At 40.5% G+C, this 21,153-nt stretch overlaps 3 protein-coding genes across 3 annotated transcripts; 1 reads left to right on the forward strand and 2 right to left on the reverse strand.

The window, feature by feature from the left end:
• The first annotated feature begins 2,193 nt into the window (after nucleotides 1–2,193).
• Nucleotides 2,194–4,463, forward strand: LOC133446474 (zinc finger protein 436-like). The gene is made up of 2 exons (XM_061724505.1): nucleotides 2,194–2,318; nucleotides 3,062–4,463. The coding sequence occupies exon 2, from the start codon at nucleotides 3,112–3,114 to the stop codon at nucleotides 4,147–4,149; it is 1,038 nt and encodes a 345-aa protein (XP_061580489.1). The 5' UTR covers nucleotides 2,194–2,318; nucleotides 3,062–3,111; the 3' UTR covers nucleotides 4,150–4,463.
• Nucleotides 4,464–4,803: 340 nt separating this feature from the next.
• Nucleotides 4,804–9,898, reverse strand: prmt2 (protein arginine methyltransferase 2). Its single transcript, XM_061722917.1, is given in 7 exon segments — nucleotides 4,804–4,836; nucleotides 4,914–5,064; nucleotides 5,066–5,086; nucleotides 5,201–5,337; nucleotides 5,421–5,619; nucleotides 6,560–6,738; nucleotides 9,815–9,898. Coding segments are annotated over 7 exon segments (804 nt in total).
• A 686-nt stretch (nucleotides 9,899–10,584) lies between these two features.
• On the reverse strand, nucleotides 10,585–17,923 carry ercc1 (excision repair cross-complementation group 1). Its single transcript, XM_061724506.1, has 9 exons — nucleotides 17,781–17,923; nucleotides 16,545–16,934; nucleotides 13,320–13,423; nucleotides 13,059–13,158; nucleotides 12,186–12,262; nucleotides 11,858–11,957; nucleotides 11,618–11,689; nucleotides 10,987–11,055; nucleotides 10,585–10,902 (listed from the first exon to the last, which is right to left on the reverse strand). The coding sequence occupies exons 1-9, from the start codon at nucleotides 17,838–17,840 to the stop codon at nucleotides 10,840–10,842; spliced, it is 1,035 nt and encodes a 344-aa protein (XP_061580490.1). The 5' UTR covers nucleotides 17,841–17,923; the 3' UTR covers nucleotides 10,585–10,839.
• Nucleotides 17,924–21,153: the final 3,230 nt, after the last annotated feature.

Genomic DNA, 21,153 nt, shown 5'->3' on the forward strand with positions numbered 1-21,153 from the left:
CCCACAGAATGGCACGAGGGACACGGTCAAATGCCTTCTCCAGATCCACAAAACACACGTAGACTGGTTGGGCAAATTCCCATGAACCCTCGAGCACCCTGCGGAGGGTATAGAGCTGGTCCAGTGTTCCACGACCGGGACGAAAACCGCATTGTTCCTCCTGAATCCGAGGTTCGACTATCGGCCGTAATCTCCTCTCCAGTACCCTGGCGTAGACTTTCCCCGGGAGGCTGAGAAGTGTGATCCCCCTGTAGTTGGAACACACTCTCCGGTCCCCCTTTTTAAACAGAGGGACCACCACCCCGGTTTGCCACCCCAGCGGTACTGTCCCCTTCCTCCATGCAATGTCGCACAGGCGTGTCAGCCAAGACAGCCCTACGACATCCAGAGACTTGAGGTACTCAGGGCGAATCTCATCCACCCCCGGTGCCCGGCCACCGAGGAGCTTACGAACCACCTCTGTGACCTCGGCTTGGGTGATGGATGAGCACGCCTCCGAGCCCCAACCCTCTGCTTCCTCAGTGGAAGGCATGTCAGTCGGGTTAAGGAGCTCCTCAAAGTATTCCTTCCACCGTCCGACAATGTCCCCAGTCGAGGTCAACAGCTCCCCACCAGCACCATAAATGGTGCCGGCAGAGTACTGCTTCCCCCTTCTGAGGCGCCGAACGGTCCTCCAGAATTTCCTCGAGGCCGACCGAAAGTCCTCCTCCATGGCCTCCCCGAACTCCTCCCAGACCCGAGTTTTTGCCTCCAAGACTGCCCGAGCCGCGGCCCGCTTGGCCTGCCGGTACCTATCTACTGCGTCAGGAGTCCCACCGGCCAACATAGCCCGGTAGGACTCCTTCTTCAGTCTGACGGCATCCTGTACTTCCGGTGTCCACCACCGGGTTCTAGGATTGCCGCCACGACAGGCACCGGAGACCTTGCGTCCGCAGCTTCGTCATAATATGACTTATTAAATGATAATACAAACTGGTAATAATGACTTATTACCAGTTCTCACCACAAATACAGGAAGTTCAAACCTGTTAAGAAGCCTGACATATAACATCAAGTAAGATCGGGTTAATGATAAGAGAACAATCATTTCCTGTAACTTTTAAAGTTAATCCAAATTCATTTAAATTACTCAGAGAATGTACAATTTAGCTTTTGATTCACAGCTTCCCAGTCACGCATTTTAGATTATTGACAAGGACCACTTTAAAAAAAAAAAAAAAGGGATTATATTATCTATTTTGATGGTTTATATATATATATATATATATATATATATATATATATATATATATATATATATATATATATATATATATATATATATATATATATAGTGAAAAGTTCCAATCAAAAAACACAAAAACAAGACTCCTCATGCCTGAATTAAATGAAATGAACTGGAAAATAGAATAGCACATATTTAATCATATAAAAGCACATTTGGGATTCGTGAAAAGGCGAAAAAAAACTTTTTTAGTTATTATTTCCAATCTAAGAAATAACTGAATCCAGCAAAGTGTAAGTACTGTGGTGGTGTCGATGATGCAAAATCCAGCAGAACGACCTTAAACTGGGTGTTTCTCTGCCTCAACCAAGGCTCCGTACAGAGTTAAGACAGTTGTGAAACCGCCACTTCAAGTAACAATAAACAGGAATTAATAACAGTAGGCTGGCATGTGACAAAAAAATTAAACAGAAAAAATAATATAATAATAATGTTCCTTTTTAAAAATAAATAAATACATCTTATAATGTACCCCAAAGAGCTTATAAATAGATAGAAAAGCACAGTACCTGTTCCGTGTCAGCGCATCTCGGATCAGCTCCAGTTAAACTAGGGACTGAGCATCGGTCCTCCTTTTATAAAATCTGCAGGCGTCCGGTTTAAACGACTTCTTTTGCAAAAAAAAAAAAAAAAAAAAAAAAACTAATTTAGTCAGAAACGAAACCAAAGCTGCCGCCTGCGAGTTAGAAATACGGTTTCCTCAGATTCCCTGAGTGAAACGAAACTTACTTAAAATGACCGACAATGGCAACATTTAGATTCTATTTTTTCCCCCATTATTTCTTTATTTTGTTCGTTTTGGTGAACACCTTGGTGTGTGTTTTGCAGCACTTTGCCGGGGTTTGTCGCGTCTCTTCGCTCCGCCGCTCGCTAGATGCTGCTGCAGCTGCGTCGCTGCAGAGGCCGGGCTGCCGACGAAATACGAGCAGGCAGCCGCTCTGTTGTCATCACAGCCTCCTATTGCTGTCTTTAAACCGCGATCACGAGATAAATAACTCAATACGAACATCATTTCTCGGAGGAGGATGAGTCGGTATGTAAGAGATTTGTGCATCTAGTGTTAAGCTTGAATTATGGTTGTAACGCGGGACCATAAATCAGCCTTTACTCCCATCCGCGTCTATTCTTGCTTATTGTTTGCTACGAATCGGGGCCCGCAGTATGCAGAAGACAAGCTGCTAAATAGGCTTTTTTTTTTTTTTTTTTTTAAATATACAGTTTAAGATGTGCATGGTTAGAGGATCTGCTCAGAGCGACTTCCTTTGCAGAAGATGGGCGTGTTTCCTGTTCTGCATGAGCTCAAATGCCTTACAAATCTGTTTTTCCCTGTTTCAAATATATTTATTGGGAAACCACAAATTTAACAGAGGAATTAACAATCAACAGTTATGTTTCCTTGTTTTATTAACAGAAGGTGAGAAAAGTAATCCCTGACAGAAAGGGACAGAAGACAAAAAATGAATAGCAAGTAAATAAGCAAAGCCCTGCATCAACAAAGCAGATGAAACAAAAATTGACAGGACAAAAAGAAAAAACAAAGAAGGCAACAGTGCGTTGAATCAAACAGTGTTGGGCATTTATAGAACAGTCATGGATGTGCTCCAAACTCTCCTCCCACACATTGGGAGGTATCAGGGCTCCGAACTCTCTTTCCCACTCTTCTTTTATCCTATCCATCCCGGGAAGGCACATGCTTTGTAGAATCTCATATAGTTGCGAGATTATGTAGGGTGGATTGGGGAACAGGTTAAATCAAATCTGTTTTTCCCCTTTCAGATCATGTGTGAAGGAGTCCCCCTCCCTCCTCTGTGCTTATAGATGGGAGCATGCTGGATAAAACCAGTAACAAAGAGCTGCGGTCTGGGCTCTGCTCAGGCTGTGGATGCAGCATCCCTCCTCTGCCACAACCCGACTCTGACCCCGACTCCACTTCAGCTTCTTCAAAACAGCAGCAGCAGACGAACAAAGCAGTGAGTCCCTCCAGATGCGCGTCCTGCCAAGCGGGGAGCAGCATCCCCCCGAACGGAGGACGCCCAAACCGGCGAGTCCGTCTAGACCCCCACAGCTGCAGCCTGTGCACCAAAACCTTCATCTCCTCTGCCCACCTGGCCCTTCACCTGGCCTCTCACAACAAGGAGAGGAAGTTTAAATGTAGCACCTGTGGCAAGTACTTCCACCAGTCCTCCCACCTGGTGGCCCACCAGATAATCCACAGCGGAGACAGGCCCTTTAAGTGCCCCGAGTGCGGGAAGAGTTTCGGCCGTGCCTCGCATCTCAAGACGCACCGTCGGCTGCACACGGGCGAGAAGCCTTTCAAGTGCACCTACTGTGACAAGTCCTTCACCCAGAAGGCCGGGCTCCTCGCACACGTTCGTCTGCACACCGGGGAGAGGCCGTTCAAGTGCGAGCAATGCGGTCAGGGGTTTCGTTTACTGTCGCTCCTGCTTTCTCACAAGGCCCAGGAGGCCTCCGGACGGGCCAGACCGGCATCGGGGCCGTCGCGCCACCAGCCTCAGAGGACGGAGAGCTGCTCGGAGGATCTGAAGTGCGGCGTCTGCTGCCGCACCTTCGTGCGCTCATCCTACATCCGGCTGCACATACGGCTCAACCGAGGTCAGCGACCTTATCACTGCAAAGTGTGCAACAAGACCTTTGCCAAGCTGGATACGTTTGTGAACCACTGTGAAAAACACTTGAGGCAGAAGAAGGACAAAAACAAGGAGGTTAAGGACAAAGTTGTTAAACCTCCTCTGTTTGTTCCACTGTCCAGGCCTCCTTCTCCTGAGTCTTTACCCACAGAGCCTCTATCCTCCGAGGTCAACACACGCTCCAGAGCAAAAGCAAAGACGAAGGCTGAGCCATAACCAGCGCAAGTCTGCCAAAACACAGTAATAGCATGCTAGTGTCAAGTCAGTGTCATCTAACATTTCATACAAAATAACCTTAAATGTTTACAAATGAGAATAATTAAGGGAAAGGGACAAAAAGCAAATGCGTAGTTCAACATCGCCCAAGGTACTTTTATTGACGTAAATTAATATGTGATTAGTATTTTTCAGTGATTTTATTTATAGTCCTCTCATTGTGAGAAAATCTGTCATTGAAAGCACAAAAGTCTTGTGGTTTTATTTAAATATAAAAGAATTGACTGAAAAGTTGATCTAATTAATTAAAATTCATTGCATTTCAAGCTGGAGTCTCACGCTTTCTTTTTATTTCTTTGCTTCAAGTATTTTAAGTGTTTCTCGAACCTTTGGTGTGAAACACTTGTCTAGTATTTGATACCTTAAGACAAAAAAATCTAACTTATGTTACAAACTGTCTCCATGCTGCCTCTTCTAAACCCTGTGTCTCTGTAGTTTGAGTTTTCTGTTTTTGCAGCATGGATCTGTGCCAGTTTAACTCCTGGCCTTGGTAGCAGTGAGCGTCATCGCTCAAAGCTGGCCTGTCCTCCCAGATGATCCTCTGAACATCATATTAGCTACAACATGTGAGCCGTGCTCTAAACCAGTTTTCTGTCATCTCCACATGGGGAACCTTTTAATCCCAGCCTGAAAAAAAGAGACGAGAGCAAGTGATCAAAATAATCTGGCTCTATGGATAAAGGTAGCTTGTAAGAGGTCTATACCTGGCAGTTGTTTATATCCGCCCTGCAGCTGTTGATGTTCCAGTGCAGAGTAACGGTCATGTGGCGTCTCCAGACGGGGTTTCTGTGCAGGACGATGCTTCCACTGATGGAGTCTCCTGAACACACACTGATGGGTTTATCCAGCATGAATAGTCTGTTTCCAGTGTGTTGGCCTGGGGAGAAATTGTTCATAAAATAAGTATTGTTTCATATTAAATGTAAATATAATAAATGTCGATAAATGTCGATTTGAAAGTGATCAAAGTATATATATTTTATTTTTTTACTCTGAGCTTGGTCCAGTCTTCAGCTCCATTGTTGCTCCTCCTACTTCCAGGCTCACAAAGTGAACTGTGAACCAGGCGGTGAATCCGTGGAGCACTCCAGACTTCTCCACAGAAAACTGAAACTCACCCTTCATTTCCTGGGAAATGAAAGGGAGTGGTTCTAGTATCGAGATCCCGAAATAAAAATTAACCTTCGCACACACCCACGCACACAACTTGCCTCAAGGTCGCTCACTTGCAGAGTGTACATGTCCAGGAAGATGACATCACAGGGGGCAGAGAGACGGCCGTCAGGCTCGATGAGGTGGCTGAACTTGGGCTTGGTGAAGAACTCCTGCTGTGCCAAAGGCCTGCAGGGAGGGGATGTCACCCAGAACCGAAAGAAAAATGTATTTTCTACCACAAAATATGTGACACGACTCAACAGAGAAAATTATCAGTAGAATTTACCGGGCATAAATAATTATGTGGCTCTATGAGTGCTATGTGCTTTAGTAAGCCTCTGGGTGTGATCATTTTGTTTACGACATTGCATTTTCTCATGTTTCTACAGGTCTCTGAAAGAAATGAGGGTAGTGTGGCACACAGAGAGCTCAATCTGCACTCTTTCCTTCTCTGTTACAGTGGGGAGAACAAGTATTTGACTTTCCTTTGTAACTGAAAATAATGTTGTTATTGTAATTGAATGTTATCAGCATTGCAGTTTGATTTTAACTGTAATGCACTTTGGTCAAGAGTGGTTGTTTTAAAAGAGCTATATAAATAAAGATTGATTGATTGATCAACAATAATCGTTGATAACATTGAAACGTAGTCCATCCTCTTATCTCATTTCCAAATATGCAAAAATGATGACAATTTGAAGAAGGTTATTTGCCCTTTTGTGATGTGAGTCGTTAAGAGTTAAGTAGTCTCCTCATCCACAAAATCAGTCTTTAGTCTACTCTCATTCAAACCGTGTCGTTCAACATGACATCATTAATGCCAGCAATCGATAACTGAAAAGAGTGCAAACGGAACCTGGTTGTAGTCGTGTCAACAGCGACCCTCCAGGATCCTCAGTCTTTGCAAAATCTTAGTCTGCGACTTAAAATTCTGATTTATAGTCTGTATGTGTGAGAGGATGTCACATCTTAGTCTTTCAGACATCTCTCCAAAGAATTTGCAAAGTCGCCCAGGTGAGGAGAGAAGGGGCGAGGTGAAGAGCGTTTGACCACTTGGGACGTCTTTGCATCAAACCTATCATTTACACAAGTGTACATTTAATATGTCAGGGAGGGATGGAGGAGAAAGGAAATGAGGCAAAAAATTAGACAGATGAAGAAAAGCCTTATGAGTCATAGAAACTTCCCCATAAACTATCTGGTTAGAAATACCGTTGCGGGTTGTGCCAGTTGAGCGCAGAACAGGCTGGTGATGCCCGTCCTACAGCCGAGGTCCATCACCACCTTGTTCTTCAGGGGAGCAGCGTTGCTGAGAACGACCTCTCTGTACGTCTCAGTGTGGCTCCGGTCTGACAGCATCTCCAGGTGAAGCCTCTGTGTTATGAAACACAATCTCATGCAGGCCCTTTTCTTTTACACCCTAGGTTTTCTTAAACATAACACAAAATGTACAACAATATAACCTATAACCTCTTTCAGAGAGCCTGCTGAGGCTGGGATGGCTGCTGTTCCTCTATTTATTGCTGCTGTGAAAATTACAGAAAAACCCAAATGGGGCACATTGTCACATCTGTGTGTCAGCACCAGTCAGAGTAGCAGAGTCAAACTTATCATTCTTAACGACAAGGGAGCATGTCGTGGAGCGGACACTGACAGACCTCAGCTGACTTGACATGTCTCTGATTCTGCAGCTTTACCTTCTGCTTAAAAGTAAACTAGTAAAGCTGAAGAGAGGAAGCAAACAAAAGGGTTCTCTTAGCAGAATTACGTTGGGATGTTTCCATGAAAAAGGGCTTAAGTCATAAATGATCCACTAAATGAACCATGATGTGATAGAACTGTGATGTAATTTTCTGGATTGAAAAAAACAACAGGCGAGTGACATTAAAACAGACACAAATAAAAGCTGTTGTAATAATTGCAATTGTTATAATATGCTAATATATTCTATTTGGCCAATTCATTTTCTTAGTCTAAGTATTGTACAAAATCTTTTTAAAATGCCTTTTTATATTTTTATGTTGAATTTACACAGGTGGGTAAAGTTTAATTAACTTTCCCATCCCTGTGTATGTGCAGGTTCTCCTGAGTTTCTTGCCCTGAAATTCTTTTTTTTGCATTATTTAGGGCCTAAATAATCTTGGCTGTGTTCTTTGTGTGTGGGTTTTCTAAAGGTACTCTGACTTCCTTCAACAGGCCAAAAACACGAGTGTTGAGTTGATTAGTGATTCTAAATTACTTCCAGAACTCTAAAAGAATTTTGTTAGTTGCTGTTGCAGATGTTTCTTGCACCTTGTATTTTTTTTTTTTTTTTGAGAGGCGGCGAGCTGGTGTGGGCTTGGTTATAGCTCCCCAGCTCAGTCGCAATGTGTTGGAGTTCACCCCGGTGAACGAGAGGGTCGTTTCCCTGTGCCTTCGGGTCGGGAAAAGGTATTTCACTGTTGTTTGTGCCTACGGGCCGAACAGCAGTGCGGAGTACCCGGCCTTCTTGGGTTCCCTGGGAGGAGTACTGGATAGTGCTCCAACTGGGGACTCCATTGTTCTACTGGGGGACTTCAACGCTCACGTGGGCAATGACAGTGATACCTGGAGATGCGTGATTGGGAGGAACGGCTTCCCCAATCTGAACCCGAGTGGTGCTTTGTTGTTGGACTTCTGTGTTAGTCACGGTTTGTCCATAATGAATACCATGTTCAAGCATAAGGGTGTCCATCAGTGCACGTGGCACCAGGACGCCCTAGGCCGGAGGTCAATGATCGACTTTGTTGTCGTTTCATCTGACCTTCGGCCGCATGTTTTGGACACTCCGGGTGAAGAGAGGGGCTGAGCTGTCAACTGATCACCACCTGGTGGTGAGTTGGATGCGCTGACAGAGGAGGAGGCTGGACAGACCGGGCAGACACAAACGGATTGTGCCCTCAGGGACATCTTCAACTGATGTCAGGGACATCTTCAATTCTCACCTCCGAGAGAACTTCTCTCAGATCCCGGGGGAGGCGGGGGACATCGAGTGCAAGTGGATTATGTTCTCTGGCTCCATTGTCGACGCGGCGGCTCCAAGTTGTGGACGCAGCTCGGGCAGTCCTGGAGGCAAAAACCCGGGTCTGGGAGGAGTTCGGTGAGGCCATGGAGGAAGACTTTCGGTCAGCCTCGAGGAAATTCTGGTGGACCATTCGGCGCCTCAGAAGGGGGAAGCAGTACTCTGCCGGCACCGTTTACATTGCGGGTGGGGAGCTGTTGACCTCAACTGGGGACATCGGACGGTGGAAGGAATACTTCGAGGATCTCCTCAACCCGACTGACATGCCTTCCACTGAGGAAGCGGAGAGTGTGGACTCGGGGACATGCTCATCCATAACCCAAGCCGAGGTCACTGAGGTGGTTCGTAAGCTCCTCGGTGGCACCGGGGTTGGATGAGATTCGCCCTGAGTACCTCAAGTCTCTGGATGTCGTAGGGCTGTCTTGGTTGGTCTGCGACATCGCATGGAGGAAGGGGACAGTACCCTCTTTTTAAAAAGGGGGACCGGAGAGTGTGCTCCAACTATAGGGGGATCACACTTCTTAGCCTCCCCGGGAAGGTCTACGCCAGGGTACTGGAGAGGAGAATACGGCCGATAGTTGAACCTTGGATTCAGGAGGAACAATGAGGTTTTTGTCCTGGCCGTGGAACACTGGACCAGCTCTATACCCTCCGCAGATCTTGGCCAACAACCTCCTTCCCTCAGTAAGAGCATTGAAGATGGGTCGTGGCTGGGTCTTCCAGCATGGCAACGACCCGAAACACACAGCCAGGGCAACTAAGGAGTGGCTCCCTAAGAAGCATTTCAAGGTCCTGGAGTGGCCCAGCCAGTCTCCAGACCTGAACCCAATAGAAAATCTTTGGAGGGAGCTGAAAGTCCGTATTGCCCAGCGACAGCCCCGAAACCTGAAGGATCTGGAGAAGATCTGTATGGAGGAGTGGGCCAAAATCCCTGCTGCAGTGTGTGCAAACCTGGTCAAGAACTACAGGAAACGTCTGATCTCTGTAATTGCAAACAAAGGTTTCTGTACCAAATATTAAGTTCTGTTTTTCTGATGTATCAAATACTTATGTCATGCAATAAAATGCAAATTAATTACTTAAAAATCATACAATGTGATTTTCTGGATTTTTTTTTTTAGATTCCATCACTCACAGTTGAAGAGTACCTATGATAAAAATTACAGACTTCTACATGCTTTTCAAGTGGGAAAACCTGCAAAATCGGCAGTGTATCAAATACTTGTTCTCCCCACTGTATATATCAAATTATACACATATTCACACACACAAACACACACACACACACACACACACACATATATATATGTGAGGACTCCCTTATTTATTTTTCAGGGAGTTGGCAACCCTACTATTATATACGTCTATGAGTGCAGCTGTTGTCCTGCCAGATGTGTGCGAACATCTAACCTGTTCAGAGCCGCAGCCGGTGAAGTCAGAGAGCGCCACGAACTCTTCAGGAGTTTCATTATCATCCTCCTTTTCTGTTTGCATATTACACACGGATGTTGTGTTGACACACAAACGATTTTCTTCCCCGAAAAAGCAACGACTTTAACCCTTAAAGTTGAGTCTGAAAAACTTAAACGTTACATAAGAGGCAACGTCAGATTAGGCACCTTCACGGCTGTCGGAAGTTTCAAACTCAAACAAAAAGGAGAGAGGAAATGCCGGGGCTCATTACAACAGTTTATGGCCTACTTTCCTCCTCTTGTCCGGTAGTTGTACTTAAAGAAGTTCATCATATTACATTCGTGTTTATTTCTGAGATCACTGCATTGGGAAGTGTGAATATCTAATTTCAAACCATAAGATGCAAGATGCTGAGGTGTCACATTTAGATTCCTGATATGACTCCCAGCAGGGGTCTTTCTGGGTGAAGTTTGTATGTTTTACTCATGCTGGCATGGGTTTTCTCCAGGAGATTTCCTGCCACCGTCCAAAAACCTGCATGCCAGCTTAATTGATTAATCTAAATGAGGAGTGAGTGTACATGGTTGTTTGTTTATATGTGGCCCTGTGATGGACTGGAGACCTAGGTGTAAACAGACTTCACCTGACCTGACCCTTGTGATCGTGAATAGAAATAAGCAGGTATAGATAATAGATGGATGGATGCTTGTTTATTTTCTTGTATACGGTGTTTGCTGTTCTGTAAATAAAACAAATACATAGGCACCTTATACCATATAAAAATATAAAAAATATTTATTCATGCAAAAACAAACTCATCATCAACACATCATGCTGCTACAGGAAGACGTCTGTGTGGAGCCCCAGCAGTTCACAAACATCTCCAGTCAGTCAGAAACCACATTTTATATATCATCCAAATATAAATTCAGTTTAGAATTCACATGTTTCTGTACTGCTCAAAATGACCAACATTATATACTTCTTCCCAGAAGCATGTCATACATCCTTGGTAAGACATCTCAGCTGTCTTTTGTCTTTGACTTGAGAAATGGCTTGTGAAGGACGTCATGGAGCCGTCTCGCCTGCAAGTACAGAATGCCAAGATGTTATGACGGTGACTCCTTCATCCCTACACTTGTTAAAGTGCTGCAAGCATTGCTCCTCACCTTTTGCGGTCCAAGGCCTGGGCAGAGAACTAGTTCTTCCTTAGAAGCACTGATGATTCCCTCTACAGACTATAGAATCAAATAAATAAATAAATAAATAAATAAATAAATAAATAAATAAATAAATAACACATATGTATATTGACTAGATTATTGCTTGAATGGCATGAAGGTTTATTTCAGTTTCATCACACAGAACTTAATGGAACCAAAAATACTCAAAGGCTACTTTGTATTAATCAATGAAAAAAACATCCCACCTCTGATTTTTGTATTCATTTATTAATAATCTTTAAAAATCCCAAAGAAATATGCCAAATTGATGAAAACTACTTGGATTTTGAACGATGGCATGCGCATAAGAGCTTTACAGCATAAGAGTAACACAGTGCTTTGTAGCTTTATTAAAATATTTAACCTATTTAGTAACTACGGCAAAAAATGTAAATGGCCCCACTTTTTACAAAAGTGTCTGTGACCTGACAAACTGTAACTCTATTGATTTTTTATTTCGACTTCTTCTGTCATATGTTATTGATTTCCCAGGAGAAAAAGTGATAAACTTGAAAGCTTTAAGTGGGAACCTCTAGTTGATATAAAATGACTCATGTTGTTTCGAAGGTGTACTCACAGAAAAAGTGGAAAGCAACGTAATGGCATCAGTTTTGTTTATAGACTTCACAGTGGTCAGGCAATCTGTAATCTTTAAACAAACAGAGAAATCCAGTCAGGGCTGGGTTAAAGGACTGCATTTATGACATTTTTATGCATGCATTATGCTTGTTGGGTTTGTTTGGCAACAGACTTAAAAGGAGAAAGGAGAAAAGAATTATGATGTTTTTGAAAAGTGAAAGGTAAAACTACGACAAACCTTTGACAGATAGTCTTTTTCAACTTGCTCTTTTAAAAGGTCAGCTGGTTTCTTTTCATATGATTTATATGTTTCCAAGTAGCGTCCTGCTTCTTCGGGGCTTTCAAGTCAATGGAAGAAATGTAAACACACAAAAAAAGAGAAGAACAATAATAGGTTATGGTCAAAGGCCAACTTCCCCAAAACAACACAAAACAAAACTTAAGTTTGTTATAATTAAAAGCCTAAATGAACTATCAAAATGTACACATTAAGGAAACATATTTCACAATTAAGTGTAACTTTTGTGAAGAAACATATTGCTGTAAAACGGTTTTCAAGAGCTTACCTCCAGGCCAAGATGAGAGTGCAGTCAGCCATGATGCAGATACGAGCCAGTTCCTTCAAAGCATGATGAGGATCTTTCTGTATTCAAAGTAATAATTATTTATTATTACACGTGCATTAACTTAATTTGTGGTTGTAGTTTATTTTGCAAAGAAAAATATTTTTCACAAGATATTTGTGTCATACAGATTCCTGAATTGTCATATATAAAAACTACTTTTTTTTGTTAAAAAAAAAGTACAACAAATATTTTATAGTCATACCTCATAACTATGATTGAAAACAAAGGATATTTCATAAATAATTATTACTGGAAAGAGAGCTCACATTCCAGCTATTCTTTATTTTGTAATTATCAAGATTTTTGAGTCTTTTCAAAAATATACAGACAAATTGGTGTAGGAAATAACTAAATTTAACAATATTTTCTCTCTATATACCTTTTAATATTCAATGAATGCATTATTAACCAGTAATTATGATGAACAGGAAAGAATATTACAGGTGCAAGTTTCAATATACAATAATAAAAATAAACGATAGTATAATTAAATATATAATTTGCATATGTATTTAAAAACAAAATGCATAGATCTTTTGGATGCCTGGACTTGTACCCCTCTCTATCCAGCCACCCAGCAAAGGAAGCACATTTTAGCCACTTGCAGTTGTCATTTCATAGAGTCTTAACCACAAGTGAGGGGAGGAACATAAATTGACTAAACTTGCCTTTAGGTAAAGCTCCCTCTTTACCACAACAGACCAGTCTGCTCTTCTGCTCTTATGATAAATGAGCCACATTTTTAACAAAAACATCATCACTTAGAAGAAAATCAAGTCTTATTAATTATTATCATAAAACATTTTCACTTACCACATCTACTTGAACCAAAAGCACACGTAGGGTGAATGTGTTTCCAAGCTGCTTCAAGCGGTCATGAATGTAGTTTGGGTTGAGGTTGTGATACCTTAGACTTCAAACCGAGCCCAAAACCAACATCAAAAGGAGAATAACACAGGAGAGAATGATGATAAACGGAATATTTATTGCCATTAAAATATAAGTGCACAAATGTATTTAGCCTCATTTTAGGATCATTTATCAAATGATGCTTCATAGAGTAAAAAAACCCACCTGAGGAAGAGTGCGCAGTTTGTCTGACCCAAGACATAGTCTGGCACAATATCTCCAAACTCCCATGGCACACTTCTGACGAATTTCAGTATTGGATTTCCCTTCTGAATAAGCAAAAAATATGTATATATGACAGTGTGCTTACAACATAGAGGCTAGCAATTATAAAAGCCTGCCAAACTAAAGCCTTCTTTTGTGCCACTAGGCCTATAAATGAAAACTTGGAAAAGTAATTACGCAAGACTGGACTGATTCAAAAATGGCAAAAAAAAGAAAAAAGAAAGCTTGCGTTTGTCGGTGTTAGGTGAAAAATATGGCAATTTTACAATAAAGCAATTTGTGATTGACCAATAGCAAATAAACAGGCAGGTAACATCTCTGCAGACCCATCACACCCAGGACACAGTCTGTTTGAACTCCTCCCCTCTGGACGGCGCTATAGAGCTCTGTACACCAAAACCTCCAGACTCACTCTTATGGCGCTTTTACACTTGTACCTACTCAGCACGACTCGACTCGCCACGCCCCCGTTTTGTGCTTTTACACTACAGGTGGAGGCGGGTGGAGGCGTGCCGAGTAGATACTTTTTCTGTATCTATTCTGCCGAGGTTCTAAGCGGCTGAGTCGGCCCTGTATCTGACGTCATCACAATACACGCCACAGATTGGTCGGGGGGCGGGGCCGTCAGACGTTTGAATCAGGAAGAGGGAATCAGCGCAAGAGCGACTCGCGGCTTCCTCATTTTATCCGACAGGCAATGGCAGCGCAAACGTCTGTTTTGTGATCCAACTCTGAGGTGCAGATGTTCATAAACCTGGTGGCTGAGGAGAGAATTAAAAAAGGATCTAGACGGGTGATAAGGAACGACCAGATCCACCAGGCGCTCGGTCACTGCTGACTTTTCATCAGCGCAGAGACAAACAAACGAAAAAAAAAGCGTTGCCGCTTGAAGCTTCTTTCCCTCTCATTTTTTAACTTGATATCGAACACAAGTCACAGACCAAGCAGCACATATATCATCTCCTCCAGGTTCTACATCTTTAGTGTTGTTGTCTTCTCCGTTTAGATCACACAATCAAATACATCACAGCAGCTTCGCTCCAACCCGCCTACTTCTCACCTGGGTGCCTAAAAACAAACGAGGACAAGGCGAGTGGAGGTGAGACAAGGCGTGGCGAGTCGAGTTGCACTGAGTAGGTACTAGTATAAAAGCGCCATTAGAACCTCGGCAGAATAGATACAGAAAAAGTATCTACTCGGCACGCCTCCACCCGTAGTGTAAAAGCGCAAAACGGGGGTGAGTCGAGCTGAGTAGGTACTAGTGTAAAAGTGCCAATAGTCTCAGAGTAATCAACCACTGTGCAATAATAATAATAATAATAACCACAATCATATGCTGTAACAATGCACCTTTCAATAACCATGTCTACCTCATACTGCTGCACTTTTTTAAAAAAATTTTTAAAGGAGCCGTCTGTAAGAAATGGCCAAAACTGGTACTGCAGTCACTTTCAAAATATTGTTGAGCGGCGTGTACCCTCCCCCTCCTCCCCCCGACCAGAGGTTGCCAGGTAGGCTGCAGAATGCAGCAGGAACGTAGGCTGCCATGGCTGCGATAATTAGAGCCGAGCTGGCAACCCGGATGTCGAAACAATACTGACTTGGTGATTGGGAGATAGGTGGAGGGTGGAGCTTCAGAAACAATACTGACTTGGTGATTGGGAGATAGGTGGAGGGTGGAGCTTCAGAAACAATACTGACTTGGTGATTGGGAGATAGGTGGAGGGTGGAGCTTCAGAAACAATACTGACTTGGTGATTGGGAGATAGGTGGAGGGTGGAGCTTCAGAAACAATACTGACTTGGTGATTGGGAGATAGGTGGAGGGTGGAGCTTCAGAAACAATACTGACTTGGTGATTGGGAGATAGGTGGAGGGTGGAGCTTCAGGCCAAAACAAAAAATGACAACATAAACATCAGTTGAGGGCTGCAACTCCTCTTTTTAAACTGGAATATCCTGGCTTGAGTGCTGTTGTCAGTGACATAAGTATTTGAAATGAACATGATTTTTAAATGTCTGTTGACATATCGGGGTCATTTTATGATTCGTTTTATTATTGCTCTTACATACAGCTCCTTTAAATTGTATTTATGTTAATAAGAGCTGCCATTTGTCTATTTACTGTACAGTGAGCGAAAATAACTGGCGTCAAATTCCCTGTCTTAGCCAATCCGTGTATCATTCGTTCTTTCCATTTTCAATTGCCAATCAAAAACCAAAACATGAAAAAGTGACTGGTTATTTTGTTTTTGTTTTTTTATTATAACACAAAAAAACGGAAAAACGTCTGGTTTTTCATATTTCAATTTTAGGCACGGATCAAAAATACGAAATCGAAAAACGGGCCACAGGACTGAATTTGATTTTAATATTTAATTTCTCTGCGCCGCTCGCCACCAGTATAGACAGTGCAATAAAAAATAAAGCAATGGAACTGTTTTTGACGCTGACGCTCGCTCGCGTCGCATGCAGTGTGTATATTTGCAATAAACTGTGGACATCTGAATAAAAACCTCATAAATAGATTAAAGCGCTCTCCAGCTCTGCGTCTGATGCGTCTTTTTCTCCTCAGATCATGCCGAGCACAGAATCTTCTGACGCTCATTTCTGAGCCTTGCAGGAGATCCATCTGCTGCAACGTGCAGGAAATGTGTTTGTACGTCAAACCGCTGTGGAACAAGTCCTTAATCAATCTTTAAAAAATAATCCTTAATGTGTTGTTCCAGCGCCGCCATGGTTGCCATGGTTACCCGAACTGCCGCGTACAGAGCCATTTCCGGATCACGTAAACCCGACAAATTAAATATTAAAATCAAATTCAGTCCTGTGGCCCGTTTTTCGATTTCGTATTTTTGATCTGTGCCTAAAATTGAAATATGAAAAACCAGCCGTTTTTCCGTTTTTTGTGTTATAATAAAAAAACAAAAACAAAATAACCAGTCACTTTTTCATGTTTTGGTTTTTGATTGGCAATTGAAAATGGAAAGAACGAGTGATACACTGATTTTAGCCAATAAATCTGATTCTGATTCTTGACATTTCGTATTTATGGGTTGGTGGTGGGTTCCTGTAAACTGAAATGCAAAAAAAAACAAAAAAAAAAAACAGGATGCTTGTATGTTTATCTTTAACTTGTAGGAGTCCAAATAAATCTGTGTGCATACCTGTCGAGGACTAACAATAATAGAGCTCCCAGAGCCTGCTGGTTTAGGTCCCTGGCCGAGGCTGGGATCTGACCTTTGACAGCTCAGGTCAGCCAGCGTTGTCCCCTCGCTCCCCTGAGCCTCTCCAGGCCGGGCTGCAGTAACACACTCCTGGGCACTTTCAGTGCTCGGGGTGGGAGCTGGCTCTCGCCGTCCTTCTCCCAGACTGCTGACTCCTGTCCCTTCAGTCCTGACCACTTTGGAGGGGGCATCCGTGTGTGCAACAGCAGCCCCATTGCTTTTATTCTGGACGACATATTCAGCATAGGACAGCGGCTTTTCTGCACACTTGGAAACAGGCTCTGAGGCTGAGTGGTCCTGCTGTCCTCTGCATGCAAACTGCGCCTTTGGCTGAAATAGAGTCAATTTCATTTAATACATTTATGGAATTACTCTGTGTCTATTTGTATTGATTATTCTATTACTTAATACATATAGAATAACTACAAATGCAAATCAGAACAACATGATCGATTTCACTAGTTATTTTACACTGCAAAAACTTGAAATCTTAACAAGAATATTTATCTTATTTCTAGTTAAAATGTCTAATTTTTAGTCAAAAAAAATCTCATTTAATTTAAGACAAGACTCAAAAACAACCATTTCACCTGTTTCAAGTAGATTTTCACTTAAAATAAGTGGAAAAATCTGCCAGTGGAACAAGATTTTTTTGCTTGTAATGAGAAGATAAATCTTGTCCCACTGGCAGATTTTTCTACTTATTTCAAGTGAAAATTTACTTGAAACAGGTGAAAATGGTCAAATAACAAGTTATTTTTCTGGTGATGACTCTTGTTTTAAGTGTAATGAGATTTTTTGACTAAAAATTAGACATTTTAACTAGAAATAAGACAAATATTCCTTTTTTTTTTAGTTTTTGCAGTGAGCGAGACTGCATTTGAAAAAGTTCCAATTTTCTTGACCACACAGATAAGCTCCATAGCAGATTTCTGTGATGAGTATTTGCTGGACGTGTTGATTGATACTCTAGTTAAGTTCTGTGACTTGTAACCTTGCCATACCTTAGCTTCCACTGAATTGACGCCACTGATTTCATACGTGAACTTTTCATGAAATACATAAAAGTATATATATTTTTTAAATCTGAAAACAATAACTTGCAACAATAGTCCGCTAACGACCAAAACGACCAAAACGTAGGGCTAACAATAACAAGAAAGTATAGATACAGACCGGCGGTCTTTCTTTGGTGAAAGCAGAATCGTCCAAGTTGATGTGAAACCTTTTCTTCATGTCTTTATACTACTGCAAAGCGTTATATTTAAACACACACCCCGATTATTGTTGATTTGTTACTAACGTTACTCTTCTTCTGATGGCTATTATGGAGTTTGTCCAAAAAACCTGAAAAGCCCATTACTGCCATCTACTGGACTGGATAACAAATCCCTAGTGATTATCAGAATCAGAAAGAAGTTTATTGCCAAGTAGTTTAACACACACAAGGAATTTGTTGTGGTGATTGGTACAATACAAAAGAACAAGTAATATTAAAAGAAAAAATGTACAACATGTTGGTTTTAAAGTGCTGGAATAACGAGTCTGTACAAAGGTGACCTTAGGATGTGTGTTAATGTGACGCATAAGGTCAGGAGTGGAGTCTTTATGTTAATGTACGTAGAGTGAGGGGGGGGGGCAGTGTGTGGTAGACGGGGGAAAAGGGGGGTCCGGGGCCGTGTTGACAAGGCCAGCTGCAGTCAGGAAGAAACTGACTAAGTAACTGCAAATAGAAACTCTTGTTAATACAATTAATTTGATTTATGTTCTGTAAAAGTATTATACGGAAAAAAATCTGTAATGTTTTCTAAAATATTGTTGAGTAGAGTAGTTACAATGCCACTAGGCCTATATATGAGAACTTGGAAAAGTAATTACGCAAGACTGGACTGATTCAAAAATGGCAAAAAAAAAGAAAGAAAGCTTGCATTTGAATAGAATAGAATAGAAAAGAATAGAATAGAATAGAATAGAATAGAACAGAATAGAATAGAATAGAATAGAATAGAATAGAATAGAATAGAATAGAATAGAATAGAATAGAATAGAATAGAAAAATCTTTATTCGCTAAGTATAAACATGCCAGACAGGGATTTTGTTTTCGTTTTTTTTGCTCACTGAACCCAGATTTAAACAGTTACAAACAGTAATAGACAAATGGCTCTTATTAACATATATACAATTTAAAAGTAAAAGGGGCAGCAGTATGAGGTAGTCATGGTTATTGAAAGGTACATTATTATTATTATTATTATTATTATTATTATTATTATTATTATTATTATTATTATTATTATTATTATTATTATTATATTTATTTTTTTGCACAGTGGTTGATTACTCTGGGAGTCTATAAGTGATGAGAGTTCATCAGAGCAACAGCTTGGGGGGAGAAACTGTCTCTGAGTTTGGAGGGTTTTTTTTCGATGTTAGGTGAAAAATATGGCAATTTTACAATAAAACAATTTGTGATTGACCAATAGCAAATAAGTTGAATAAGTTGTAGCTTTACATGTTTTTTTTTTTAAACTTTATTAGCAAATCTTGCTATACAAAAACCAACAAGGTGTGGAACAGCACATACAATGATGGAGTAGATTATAAAAATATCTAGTATGAATAAGAAGAATAATATACAGGACTGTCTCAGAAAATTAGAATATTATGATTTTCTGTAACGCAATTACAAAAACAAAAATGTCATACATTCTGGATTCATTACAAATCAACTGAAATATTGCAAGCCTTTTATTATTTTGATATTGCTGATCATGGCTTACAGCTTAAGAAAACTCAAATATTCTATCTCAAAAAATTTGAATATTCTGGGAATCTTAATCTTAAAATGTAAGCCATAATCAGCAATATTAAAATAATAAAAGGCTTGCAATATTTCAGTTGATTTGTAATGAATCCAGAATGTATGACTTTTTTGTTTTTTTAATTGCATTACAGAAAATAAAGAACTTTATAACAATATTCTAATTTTCTGAGACAGTCCTGTAGATAATGAAGGTAACAGTCATAATAACAATAATAAGAATAATATTAACAATAATAATAATAAAGATGAGTAAGTAAATAAATAGAGAATAAAATAAATACATAAATAAATAAAACAGGAGAATAAAACAGGTATGAGGAATAGAATCAGATGCATAGAAAAAAATAAGGAAAGACAGTTATAAATAAAAGGTCAGTCAGAGGATACAGGGAAAAAATTTTCATAGTTGATTAAAGATATATTGCTTTTTTTGTTGTTTATTTAAGAGATTTAATGAGAGAAATTAATTCTAGTAGAAAAGGGGCACATTTAGAAGTAGCACCAGCAAATTTTTGTTTGTGAATAAATAATTTAGCGTAAATAATGATAAAATTCAATTGGTGTTCAAGAGCACGATCTTTAGGATAATCAAAGTAACAAATAATATTGTTAATATTAAGTAAATAAACAGATTTAGCAGCATTGAAAAAATGAAACTCAAGCTCACTCCAAAATTTTTGGGATATGTCAGTGAAAAAATAAATGCAGAGATGTTTCTGTTTCGTTGTGACAAAAAGTACAGGAGTCATTAACATCTGACTGTAAATTTAACAATGATACAGTTGACAGGGTATATGTTGTGTAGAATTTTGAAGTGGACTTCTTTTGCTTTGTTTGAGATGCAATATTTATGTGGTAGGAGCCAGGCTCTTCTCCAGTTTATGTCTTCAATGTGAGATCGCCAATAGAATTTACCTCTAGGAATAACTTGGTTCTTTTTTTTTTGAAAACACTGGCGTATATGCTTGTTATTACCAGTACTCGAGTTGTTAAAAAAATCAGGGGAGATGGTGGATTTTATCATATGGGGACAGATAATTTGTGCTGATTACAAATAATATAATATATTACAAATAATAGCACTGACCAAAACACCTGCAGAAATACTGCAGGAATGACATAGCAGCAGATATGCAGCCTTCTGTAAGCTTTAAATATCCACTGGACTAGTGGGCTTACATCAAATACATCCAAACACAAAAATAAAAAACAGTTTTCTGAACTTATCAATATGATTCTGTCCTTCACAGGATAAGTAAAATGGATCACTGCAAAAACTCAAAATCTTAACAAGAATATTTGTCTTATTTCTAGTTAAAATGTCTCATTTTAGTAAAAAGAAATCTCATTACACTTAAAACAAGACTCATCACTGGAGAAAACAACAATTTTCACCTGTTTCAAGTAGATTTTCACTTAAAATAAGTAGAAAAATCTGAATGTGGAACAAGATTTTATTGCTTATAATGAGAAGATAAATCTTGTCCCATTGGCAGATTTTTCCTACTTATTTCAGTGAAAATTGTCTTGAAACCGGTGAAAATTGTCAAATAAGTTATTTTTCTGGTGTTATTTTTCTGGTGATGACTCTAAATGTTGAAATAGCAGTAATACCAAAATCATTGATGAAATGACATAAGGGATGGAAAGGGGGGATGGCAGTTTTACAGGGGGGATGATTTTTACCGTTTTTATTTCAGGGGGGATGCCATCCCCCCTCATCC

This window comes from Cololabis saira, chromosome 6 (genome assembly GCF_033807715.1).
Source record: "Cololabis saira isolate AMF1-May2022 chromosome 6, fColSai1.1, whole genome shotgun sequence".
NCBI lineage: Eukaryota > Metazoa > Chordata > Actinopteri > Beloniformes > Belonidae > Cololabis > Cololabis saira.